Below are 12,824 nucleotides of genomic sequence, written 5' to 3'. Positions count from 1 at the left end.
GACCTTTGTGTACTTACAGTCTTTGTCGACTATTGAATTGGCTCAGAGAAAGTGAGCGCTCAGCAGATTTTCATGGGGTTTTTTAACAGACGTTGAGATTTGACAATGGAAACACAGTTGGAAAAATGCTTTATTTTCCTACAGAAGTAAAGATTGTTCCTGACTTCATCACAAGATCGTTCTTGAATTTAAACTTTGTCACACTTGTCATGTGTGTGGTCATAGATTATGGTGATTCAATTTCCCTGCAAGTTGCAGTTTTCTGCTCTGAAGCTTTGCTGACTTCTGCACCAGGGACGACTTTTCCTTTGACCTTTTGGTCCCAAAGTCCAAAAAACTTGAAACACAGCAGTCCATGAGGAAGAAAATCAGAGCTAAATAATAAGGCTAATATATAAACTAGCACTTAAATAGTACATATGCACTGCTGAAGAAATGGGAAATACTAAATACACAATTTGGTAAGCAAATATCAAACAAAAATGATATTAAAAATTCATACTTCCTTTTTGGCTGCTGTTGGCAACTTATCCTAGAATCTAACAACAAAGCTGCTTCATAATGGTGGTATCATACTGCTACCAAGAGAGTGAGTGAATTCTGTGATGTATGCACACAGTTCAGTGGTCGAAAAATGCATATGATGAAAAAAAATACTTCTATCGTACAAAAACAATCTTCATGGTGAATCCAACAAATATCTGTGTGATTGCTGTCAAAATTAGCAGATAACTTTTTCAAGAGAATATGAAAACGCAACTAAAAGCAGCTTCTACTTGAACCTGTTAACCCCTTTAACATTCCAGGCTAATTACATACTAAGGCTTATTATTCAGTAACTACAGGGACTTCAGTGCAAACTAATTGAGCTTTTCTTAGGTTAGAGAAGTGTGTAATAAAACTTTGGGCCTGCTGGCGGGCCCATGGCTTGGTAAGGGGTTAAACTACATAAATATCCATGTTATATTTTACCCCGCGTAAATTTGTGCCTCGCTAGCTTGTCTCCCCTTAATAACTTGAGCTAGCACAATTATTTAAGCTGACTGTGAACAAAACATGTCATTTGACCAAGGGGTTCATGCTTTGCATATGATTGTCTATGTAAGTATTCCCAGTGCAGTAACTGATCCATCAAAAACCTCTTCCACCTGCAAAACAGGAGCCATTGAAAATGCTTTTCATAACATGTTATATAAGCACAGCATAGACTAAACAGACATTTCCTTACACCACCCATCTGTTCCAGCACACAGTATTGTCCAAACACATGCACACGCATTAAGTTTCTTAAATGAAATATGTGTTAGCTCTGCATTTCCCTTTTCTGCTCAGGGGTACGTGCTCCATGCATGCCTTCTTGGTACTTGTTTTCTTGGTTTGTAATACAAGAAGTATGTTCTGTTGATCTACTGATGTTCTTGCTATGTCATATGAATCTAAGTAGTTAATATGGGCTGTTTCTTTATTGTTTCAGTATTGTAAATCATTCTATCACAGAGAGCAGACAATGTGCAGTCTCTGGGCTGCTATCTGCCAATCAGAGCCATTCTGCTGCGCCTCATCCCAACCGGAAGGCACTATTTGTACATTTCTAATTAGGAGCAGGCACTGTTTGTTCATGTTTGATTGGGTGGGCCTCCTCCAGATTTCTTGGTGCATTTAAGCAAATTATTTTAACATCCTGTTTAAATCTTTCTTCCGAATAAAGACAAACTGAATTTGTTATGCAGTCATGCACTCATGTGAGAGCGCTGTCTGTCAGAGGAAACAATTCAAAGATATTTGGGTCAGTTAGAAGGTGTAGAACATGTTAATATGAATTCTAATTTCTCATGTGTGCAGTCTCACCATTTAAATCCAGCTTCATTTCTCTTCCTCTGTTTATTGTATTTATCTGTTAACATTTGTACACTCTTCTGACCTAAACGACTAAATTCATTAAGATTTCTTCCTTGCCTTCATTCAAAACACCCAGGATGTGTATTAACATAGAATACAACATTTCCTCCACTGCTTCCTTAGCAGTACCACTTTAACAGTATTTAGTCATGCTGTGCACAGTAGACTGACATTAACCTTTTTATAGAGACTGTCATAAAAAGTGTTATTGCCTTTCCCCACACATCCTTGGAGAAAGTTCCGTTTCCTGATAGTAACAGAGCATCGCCCCTGTCCTTTGACCTTGACTTCCTACAGAGCGTGCACATGTGTGGGTGTATGTAGTTCGTAGTGAGAGAGATATTTCAGGACTGAGCTCAGTAGGCCTGTAAAGCTAAACTGGAGCCTCTTCCTTATCATCAGAGACATGGCATTGTTTCATTGTAAAGACATTATAAAATATGTGTCTTAGCTTCCTTATCCTTAACTCTGTGGGGAGAGAAAACAATGGCACATGATGAGGAACAGTTAAGTGGATATCTGTCCATGCTCCCTCCCATTTCCCACATCACACAACAGGAATGCAGGAAGACTGACCTTTCCTTTCTTATTCCCCTGGCGCTACAGCGCTTCATCAGCCTGGATTAAAGAGGACTTATCCCGCTGCGCTGGTGAATGCGCATTGTTATCTTACATTTGTGCTCGCACTATTTTTAGGAATTTTTTTCTTTTTTTGTTAATTAGGAAAAGTACTGCGGCATTAAGACAGGTGACACATACTATGATGAGAAGAGTTTACACTGAGTTGCTGATTTATTAGGTAAACCAGCAATCATATGAAAAAGTTTGATGTATCATGGTTCTGTCTTTTTCTATCGCAGGCATTTGTACCGCGGTTTTGGTCTCGGTTTCAATACATCCCTAATATATGTATTAAATATGTACCAAAACTTTTGCACAGGCTATACTCTGTTTGTACAGCATATTAAAATTCAGCAAATTAACAGTAATTGTGTGTTAAAATGTGCTGAAGTATGTTCTCTATAGAGTTAGAATAGAGAATAGACACATTAGAGATAGTATTTATTTTCACTTAGACATGTAATTTAACCAGGAAGACACACACTTTTGCATACTCCCTCAAAAGCATATGCATTATATATTTATTTTGCATTTTACCATGCTCTTGGCTTATTAATTCCATGTTTAGACTAATGGGCCGTGCAGAACGTGTAGGCACAATGTGTACAATTTGCACCTGAAACTGCCACAAAAGACTTAGCACATTGGGTCCCCCTCAAATTCTCTCTCTCTCTCTCTGTTTCTCCAGGACCGATTATTCTTTGTTATGGAATATGTGAATGGTGGAGATCTGATGTTTCAGATCCAGCGCTCCCGAAAGTTTGATGAAGCTCGTTCACGTTTCTATGCTGCTGAAGTCACATCTGCCCTCATGTTCCTGCACCAACATGGAGTCATCTATAGGTACCAATACACACACACACATATAAACACAATAAAGTTGAGCTATATAGGCAAAACACTTGTATTTAGAATATGCCTTTCAGTATATATTAAAAACTGCATCGGTGAATTGAAATTGTGACATGCCTAAAGAACGACTTGCATATTTTGGTCTAAAATAATTTAGCTTTGTTCATTCCTTCGACATATGTTACTGTATTTGCATACAAAGAACATTGTGATTGGCTGGAGGGCTTATTGCATATTGCAGCTTTCTGCAATATCAGCATTAAAAGGCTAATAATGCAATAATGAATAACAAATGTCTTTAAATGCTGCCCAGATGCCCAGATCAGAAAAGTCATTCAGAAACAATATACAAAAACAAACATGCACAAACACATGCAAATGCAACTGTCTACCAGAACAATAATTGGCCTACAATCTAATGAAACTGCAGTAAATGACTGATGCTTGTCCAGCTTGTTCAACCAGGCTGTCCTGCTAATCCCAGAAACCCTGTTCTGCCTATGTCACCGCTCCTTTACTCTCCACAGTTCTGAGATGCTAGGCGGGTTAGCCCTGGACAAAGAGCATCAGTGAGAAATGTCCGTCTTGGCTCCTGAATGAGCTGGGAGCGCCTCAGGGGCGAAAGCAGATTTAGCTGTCCTCAGAGAGAAGTGAAAGAGTAGTGCACTCAGAGCTGCCTGTTATGGTAGGCACTTAGTGGAGGTGAAAGCATTTCATAATTCTTTACAGCGTGACCAAACAACAGCCTCTTTTTTCCCTAGGGCCAAATCTGCACACTAGTTCCAAAAAAAAGAGTCAAAAAAAAAGCAACAAAAAAAAAGCCAAGCACACATGTACTTAATCAGGCCCCATTTATAAATTAAAAGCACACAGTCACACCCTATTAAAATATATATATATATATATATATATATATATATATATGATTAAGTACCCTATTTATAAATTAAATAGGGTGCGGGTATATACATATATGTGTGTGTGTGTGTGTGTGAAAGTTGATGTTTGATGAACAATTAAAGTGCTGTAAGTCTCTGTAATATATATATATATATATATATATCAAACATCAAACTTTCACATTGTTGTCCAGGGAGATAGTTGGAGACAAACTATAGATATACCTGCTTTCCTCACTTTTTGAAGGTATTTTGTCTGCACTCTTCAGAAAGTTATCTTTGCAGGGCTGCTGTATCTGTGGTTCAAAATGCTGACCACACCAGTCTATCAGAGTCCTCTCTTCTGTTCTTCTGTGCACTTCTGTGTCTATCTCTCTCTGTACTGATTAACCAGTCTAATTCTAATTCCACTTCTGCATTCATTAGTTCTTCTTTGCTGTTTCAAGTAAGTTTTATAAATGCATCTTTTTCAGCCTATAGCAGTTTATCTCCACCCATTTATGTTGAAGTTATAAGGAGCGTTTCAGCCTGGGGCTGCTTTTTGAATAAGAAATATCACAGGGCAGCCAATCATACTTTAACACAGATTAGTTTTAAAGGTGCAGTGCAAAAACAATTCAGCTTAATTCACATCATCATGTAAAAATGCATTACTGTTTTTGGTACATAAATACACACAAATGTAATAAGTGGATCTTAGAAGTAAAATCATATGCAAGGAAATACAAGACAATATGGCCCTGTTAATGAGAAACAGATAATAAGTTTGGATTAATATCTCTGTCCCTGTGGAGAATGGATGAGCCTGTTGAAAGTTTCTGTTTTTCCGTCGCTCGCTCTTCCTCTCTTTCCTCTCCCCTGTTGACTCTTACCTGCCATTAACAATGAAATTTTCAGCGTATAACTGCCAGAAAAGGGTGAGAGGTGTGGTCTTTGGCAGGCTAAAAACATCATTTGGATCACAACAAAGGGACATCATTGCTTAATTCTCATTTCTCAACTTGTTTCCTCTGCTTTCACAGATGCCAGTGAACAGAAAGGCATGAAATAGCTGTCAACATGACATTTTAAGCTGTCATGTCATGTAACAGCATGCCACTGTTTGGTCGTTTATTCATGAGTTCTCCCTTTCTTTGACATGTTTGAATGCCAAAATGCTCATTGCATTTCCGTACTGTTTCGAAATTTATTTTAACTTTGTTATGGCTGATCGTTTTACTATTTTACCTTATATATATTTTATAGTCATGTAGAACGACATGTTGACATGTAGAACGAAATCAGAGAACACGAGTATAATTTGCTGAATAGTTTTTAGTCTCATAGAAAATACACTAATGCTTTTTGGCACACAGCCTTCCTCTGCATGCTCAGCAGTGTCAAAACGTGTCTGTACTTTCCGATTTCATTTGGTACAAAAATCCTCTGTTTGTTCATTTTTATTAGGGGTGGCTCGACACAACTTTGTCCGATACCAATACTGATACCAATACTGCAACCTTGAATATCTGCCGATACCGATACCAATCTGATACAGTCCTTTTCCCACTCTTAAACAATAAGCTGTAAATCATATATTTATCTGGATGCACTTGCCAAACCTAGCCATATTAATAGCATCAAGCTTAATCACTGAGAAGCATTCAGCACCAAACAACACTGCAACTATGGAAAGTAAAAAAAAAAGGTTCAAAGGTTCAGCGCTTTGCCACTGATTAGATTAATAAATTGAGGCAAAAGACTTTCTCAGCCATTTCGTTTTCCATTGTTTCAGTGCTGTGTGGATGTGCGCCCCCGCGACCATGGTTTATCAGGGTGAACGTGAACATAAGGAGGAACTGAATCGAATGCATGTGGGTGTATATTTTCGACATGTGCCCCTGCTAGTGCTTGAATGGAAGGCTAACTGTAGCTTATCTAGCTTGCATACAACTTTATATCGACGTTTTGCAGTTTTTCCGTCTACTGACGTTTAAGCACTGCTCTGAAGTATTTCCAAACGGGGTTTTTAGACTGTTCGGAGTGCAGGGCACTCTCTCTGCAGCCGAGTCATGATGTGAACATATTACCACACGTTTGGTGTTGAATTATTTGCTCGTTTCAGCTTGACCTACATTTCATTTTGAATCATGAAAGTGATGTTGTGTGACTCCTGTCCGTCATACAGTGCATTCAGTGCAGCGACCCAGGCTCACATGAGAACTTGCGAGGCAGACAGCTGCGATAGTGCTGTTTTTTTGCACAATGGAATATTCATTTTTACAATCTAATGTCTGTTTTTTTTTTTACAGTTAGATTATGTAATCAAATAGTATTTGTTGACAGCCCTAGTTGTGACACATCTCACTTAAAGTTTAGTTAAGCATTTCTAAGATAGTTTAGGCCAGGGGTGTCCAATCTTATCCGCAGGGCCAGTGTGGCTGCAGGTTTTCATTCCAACAAAGCAGGAAATCACCTGATGAAATGTTTGAAGACTAAGACCAATTGATTAAACAAGGAGAATAAGGTGTGTTTCAGCTTGTTTGGAGTGAAAACCTGCAGCCATTTGAGGATAAGATTGGACACCTCTGGTTTAGGCTAGTGGATCATTTTGGTTTACACTTTGTTTTTTCTTCTGCTATCCATGCCAGTGATTTTGGCCAGTGTTGGGCCGATACTGATACTGAGTATTGGATCAATCCCTACTTATTATCATTAGTGATGTGACGTGAAATTTATTTCCTAGATGATTCAGCAGTTTTTTATAGCATTGTGTAGTTTCTGCCCCAAAACACCCCCATCAGATTTCCAAAATCATTAAAGATAATTTGCATCTAAAAAGGGTCTATTTACACTCCAGCTTAACTCCATGCCCTGACATTAACCCTTGAATGATTAATGGTGCGTCAAGCCAAAACAAAAGTTTTGCAACCTGTTTTGTTGCTAAAAAACTCGGTCAACAGGTTGACCACCATTTTACTGGCCTCTTTAGATGCAGGCTGACCCTACAGGCTATGGGCGGGGTGATCTTGTTTTGCTCTCGTCTCTGAAATGGCGCAGTGCTCTCCCAAACTACTGAAATCTGGAAGCACTTTGATGGAGTTGGAAAACAAGGTTTTGTTTAAAGTGGAAGGTTAGTGGAAGGTTACTGTAACAAACACAAGGCATACGACTAAAAAAGACGGAAAAAGAGATACTCCCAAAAGGAACTAGAGCAAATCAGTCCAAAAGCACTTGCTTTTAATGTCATGATTGCTACCTTAAAACTCTCTCTGTTTACTAGCATTTCTGTTGAGCTTTTGCTTTATTCTGCTCAGAGTTAACAACTCAGTGATGTTTTCCTCCTTCTGAGAGAGTGAAAAGAGAAGAATGAGTGGAGTCAGTTGGTCTGTGGAGCGTGCTGCGACTTGCCGAGCTGTAGATGTCCAGTCTGATTCAGAAGGGCAGTACAAAGCAGCCCTGCAGGTCTAGCATGTACTCATTGACCTGCGTTTAAAAAAAGTAAGAACTTGTATGAACTTAATTGACTTTTGCCACACGTTTCCATTCAGTTACACAGTGTAGAGTTAGCATATATGGACTTTCGTGTATCAAGTGTTTCTAGGTTTCTTGGCTGGGTTTGAGAAGGGGTTTGTCACGGTAGGGGGCTGTGGGTTTGTCCAAACGTCTTATGGAAAAATCACTCCACACTAACAAGCAACACAGGAAGGCTTTTCAATAGGGTCTGATTGTGTATGTTTGTATGTGAGTGTATGTGAGTACATATGTGCTTGTGTGTTTTTAGACAGGGGAGAGAGGCTGGGACTGGGTGGGGGAGATGAGGGAGAAATAACATCATCAGGGCTTTGTAAACTATAGCTACAAAGTGAGGGCCCACTGGAGCACAGGGGAAGTGTGTCACGTCTCCAATCAGTGGGTGTTACGTGTGGCTGCATGCGTTTTCTGTGTGTGTCTGAGTAGGAGTGTGTGTATACATGTGTGTGTGTTTGTGCATGTGTATCTGCCTGTTTGTCTGCTTAAAGATAAGAGTCCAGTTGCTCAACTGAGGCGCTCTGAAGAGGCAATGGTAATGCAGTGAGCTGCTGAGCACATGGTCGACTTTCTGCAGTAGCTGCTGTTCTAGACAGATAGATAGAAACGTCATTACCCTCTGAAGACATTTGCAAAGCTATTAGAGCAACAAGAAGAATTGAGCATATCAGAATTTATAAAACTCTTACAAAAGATTTAAACAAGGCTATGGTGTTACAAATGTGTGCTTGAATGCAGAGCTCTTCTTATTACTCCATTAAAGGAGACTGCTTTATTTAAATAGTCATTAAAAATCACCTTCTCTGTTAAATGGAAATGATTAGTTGGGAAACTGCATGATGATAATGAATATCTCCTTCTGTCCTACTTTCTCTCTCACAGTTATGGACACACTCATTTTTTCTAAATTTCTAAACATTTTAATGCACAATTGCTGTTTATTTACTGGGATAAAACACATACACACACACTATATGGCCAAAAGTATGGACAGCACATTCCAAAACCACAGGCATTAATATGGAGGTTTGGTTCCCCTTTGCAGCTATAACAATGTCCACTCTTCTGGGAAGGCTTTCCACAAGATTTTGAAGTGTGTCTATTTGCCTATTCAGTTAAAAAGAGCATTCGTGAGGTCAGATACTGATGTTGTACGAGAAGGCCGGGCTTGCAATCAACATTCCAATTCACCCCAAACGTGTTCAGTGGGGTTGAGGTCAGGGCTCTGTGTAGGCCACTGGAGTTCCTCCACACCAAACTTGTCAAACCATGTCTTTATGGACCTTGCTTTGTGCACGTCATGCTAGTACAGGGAAGTGCCTTCCGCAAACTGTTGCCACAAAGTTGGAAAAACAAAAGTGTCTAAAATATCTTTGTATGCTGTACCATTAACTTTACCCTTCCGTTAGGTAACGTTCTCCTGGCATCTGCCAAACCCAGACTCATCAGGACAGAAAGTTCACAAACTAATTTGTGGCAAAGGACTAATGATTTTGTGCATATGATTTTGATATATAAATATATATATATATATATATATATATATATATATATCAAATATATGTATATATATTTTTTTTTCTTTATTCTTTGTGGCATGGATTCCACAAGATGTGTAAACATTCCTTTGAGATTCTTGTCCACGTTGACTTCATTACATCATGCAATTCAGGAACCCTATTTGAGATGACTTTTGCTCTGTGACATAGTGCATTCTCATGCTGAAAGTAGTCATTAGAATATGGATAAATTGTGGCACTGAAGGAGTGCACACAGTCAACAACAATACTTAAACAGGCTGCGGCATTCAGTTGATGATTGAATGGTATTAACTGTCCCAAAGTGTGCCAAAAAATTCCCCACAAAAATTGCACCGCCTGCACCAGCATGGACTGTTGACAGCGGGCAGGTTGGGCTCACTGGGTGTTTTTTTCTTTATTGCACCATTCTGAGTAAACTCTAGAGAATGTTGTGCAAAATCACGAGAGATCAGCAGTTAGAGAAGCACTCAAACCAGCCTGTCTGGCACAAACAATCATGCCACAATCAAAATTCACAAAATCGGCATTTTTTCCCCATCCTCATGGTTGATGTGAACATTACCTGAAGCTGCTGACCCGTATCAGCATGTTTTTTTGTATGCACTGCACTGCTGCCACACGATTAGTTGATTAGATAATTGCATGAATGAGTAGGTTTGCAAGTGTTCTTAATAAAGTGCTCAGTGAATTTTCTTTTATTTTCATGATATACATTATTTGGAGTGAGCTTTATACATGAAAGAAATGTCAGTGCTGTATTTATTTATTTTAACATAGTGAGTTATTGTTAAAATAATCATTAGAGTGCTCAATCACTAGTGACATCCTTACATCTATATGACCTGAAGTTGAATTATTTTTTGAAGTTGAATTATATATATATAAGGTAGATATTATACACATGCAGAATGTTCCAGAACTTGCTGGAAATTGGACACCACTGCCATGTTAAGCGCAGGTTACACCAAAATACTTTCTGTTCCCATTGCCATTCTTTCTCCAGAATAGAACAGTTACATAAACCGGGTCTTGTCTCCGCCCTCTTGTTGGAACAGTGCGTCACAAAAACACCTTTGCTTGACTGATGCTGGTGAAGAAATGTTGACATTTTTTACCAATCAACCATCAAAGCCCATGTTGCTTGGTTTCCTTATGCTATCTTTGTCCCCGTAGACTTTATCTTGGCATCAGTGCATAGACATACACACACAAACACACATACACACTGTATAGTAGGCTTTGTGCTTGCATAAAGAGTAAAGGGCGCGAGTGAGTAAGCGAAAGAAGAAGACATATGGCGAGAAGGAAAGAGAAAGACAATGCTGAAGACTCTAGAAATTCCCTGTTCATTGTACTCTGAATTTTCTGGACACACTGATTCATATTTTCTGTTAACCCAAGGTTAAAATCCCAGGTTTATTACATACTAAGGCTTATTATTCAGTTACTACAGGGACTACAATGTAAACTGGTAATAGGAGTGTATAGTAAAATTTTAGACCCACTGGTGGGTCCTGGCCATTTAAGGGGTCAATACCTGTACATATTAATATAGAGTGTCCAGGTATTATACCTCTACATTATGAAAAATTGTGTCATTTAAACATTGTTATTGTGTCATTTAAATCAGTATCAGTTGTTCATGTGAAGCAGAATTTCTAAAATTCTGCATAATGAAGTCATTAAAATGTAAACAAGTAATTCAGAGTGGTCTGTTGTAAAAAAGAAACTTACTCAGAATTGTTTACAGCGGTGGTGAAAAGAACCAGGTGCTCAATATATGTTATTACATGAAATGATTATGAATATGTAACTTGATGCCTGAGATATTGTTTTACAGTGATTTTGAGATAAGGCTTTGGCCTAAAATACTTTAAATACATGGTGGAGAGGTACATGCAGGATGATGTAAGGCAAAATAGTACCCAAAGAAAAGATATCTCAGATTTACCACTATTATCAACATTACATATAAGACCTCAGAATACACATGTAGGTTCGCTGGTCATTTTGGATAGTAAATAAAATGACTGTATTTGCATTGTATTTGCATCATTACCCCTGGTTGCAGTCACCACCACTGTAAAACAAATCAGAGTTGGTAAGTTTTTCTACAGTTCACCATTTTGCAACAAGCTCTGAATTACTTTGTTTATATCTCAACAACAGAATTATGCACAAAATTAAAAAATCAGTTGAATCCCTCTTCATATTAACCCCTTCAAATCTCAGGCTTATTACATACAGTCATGGCTGAAATTGTTGGCACCCCTGAATTTTTTCCAGAAAATGAAGTATTTCTCCCAGAAAATTATTGCAATTACACATGTTTTGTTATACACATGTTTATTTCCTTTGTGTGTATTGGAACAACACAAAAAAAAGGGAAAAAAGGCCAAAAATGACATAATTTCACGCAAAACTCCAAAAATGGGCCGGACAAAATTATTGGCACCCTCAACTTAATATTTGGTTGCACACCCTTCGGAAAAAATAACTGAAATCAGTTGCTTCCAGTAACTATCAACAAGCTTCTTACACATCTCAACTGGAATTTTGGACCACTCCTCTTTTGCAAACTGCTCCAGGTCTCTCATATTTGAAGGGTGCCTTCTCCCAACAGCAATTTTAAGATCTCGCCACAGGTGTTCAATGGGATTTAGATCCGGACTCATTGCTGGCCACTTCAGAACTCTCCAGTGCTTTGTTTCCATCCATTTCTGGGTGCTTTTTGAAGTATGTTTGGGGTCATTGTCCTGCTGGAAGACCCATGACCTAGGACGCAAACCCAACTTTCTGACACTGGGCCCTACATTGCGACCCAAAATCCTTTGGTAATCTTCAGATTTCATGATGCCTTGCACACAGTCAAGGCACCCAGTGCCAGAGGCAGCAAAACAACCCCAAAACATCTTTGAACCTCCACCATATTTGATTCTTTGTAGGCCTCATTCCGTTTTCGGTAAACAGTAGAATGATGTGCTTTACCAAAAAGCTCTATCTTGGTCTCATCTGTCCACAAGACGTTTTTCCAGAAGGATTTTGGCTTACTCACGTACATTTTGGCAAACTGCAGTCTAGCTTTTTTATGTCTCTGTGTGCAGTGGGGTCCTCCTGGGTCTCCTGCCATAGCGTTTCATTTCATTCAAATGTCGACGGATAGTTCGCGCTGACACTGATGCACCTGAGCCTGCAGAACAGCTTGAATTTCTTTGGAACTTGATTGGGGCTGCTTATCCACCATCCGGACTATCCTGCGTTGCAACCTTTCATCAATTTTTCTCTTCCGTCCATGTCCAGGGAGATTAGCTACAGTGCCATGGGTTGTAAACTTCTTGATTATGTTGTGCACCGTGGACAAAGGAACATCAAGATCTCTGGAGATGGACTTGTAACCTTGAGATTGTTGATATTTTTCCACAATTTTGGTTCTCAAGTTCTCTTCTCCTCTTTCTGTTCTCCATGCTTAGTGTGGCACACACAGACACACAATGCAAAGATT

At 38.9% G+C, this 12,824-nt stretch overlaps 1 protein-coding gene across 1 annotated transcript in view; it reads left to right on the top strand.

Moving 5' to 3' along the window:
• The window catches only part of prkcea (protein kinase C, epsilon a), an 80,900-nt gene that overhangs the window by 53,345 nt on the left and 14,731 nt on the right, over positions 1-12,824 (top strand). Inside the window, exon 11 of the mRNA XM_036572405.1 lies at positions 3,209-3,363. Coding sequence (XP_036428298.1) covers positions 3,209-3,363 — 155 coding nt within the window. The remainder of the gene's footprint in view (positions 1-3,208; positions 3,364-12,824) is intronic.

This window comes from Colossoma macropomum, unplaced genomic scaffold (genome assembly GCF_904425465.1).
Source record: "Colossoma macropomum unplaced genomic scaffold, Colossoma_macropomum, whole genome shotgun sequence".
Classification (NCBI taxonomy): Eukaryota; Metazoa; Chordata; class Actinopteri; order Characiformes; family Serrasalmidae; genus Colossoma; species Colossoma macropomum.
The sequence above is the reverse complement of the archived record's forward strand: the minus strand, read 5'-3'. Positions and strand labels throughout refer to the sequence as shown.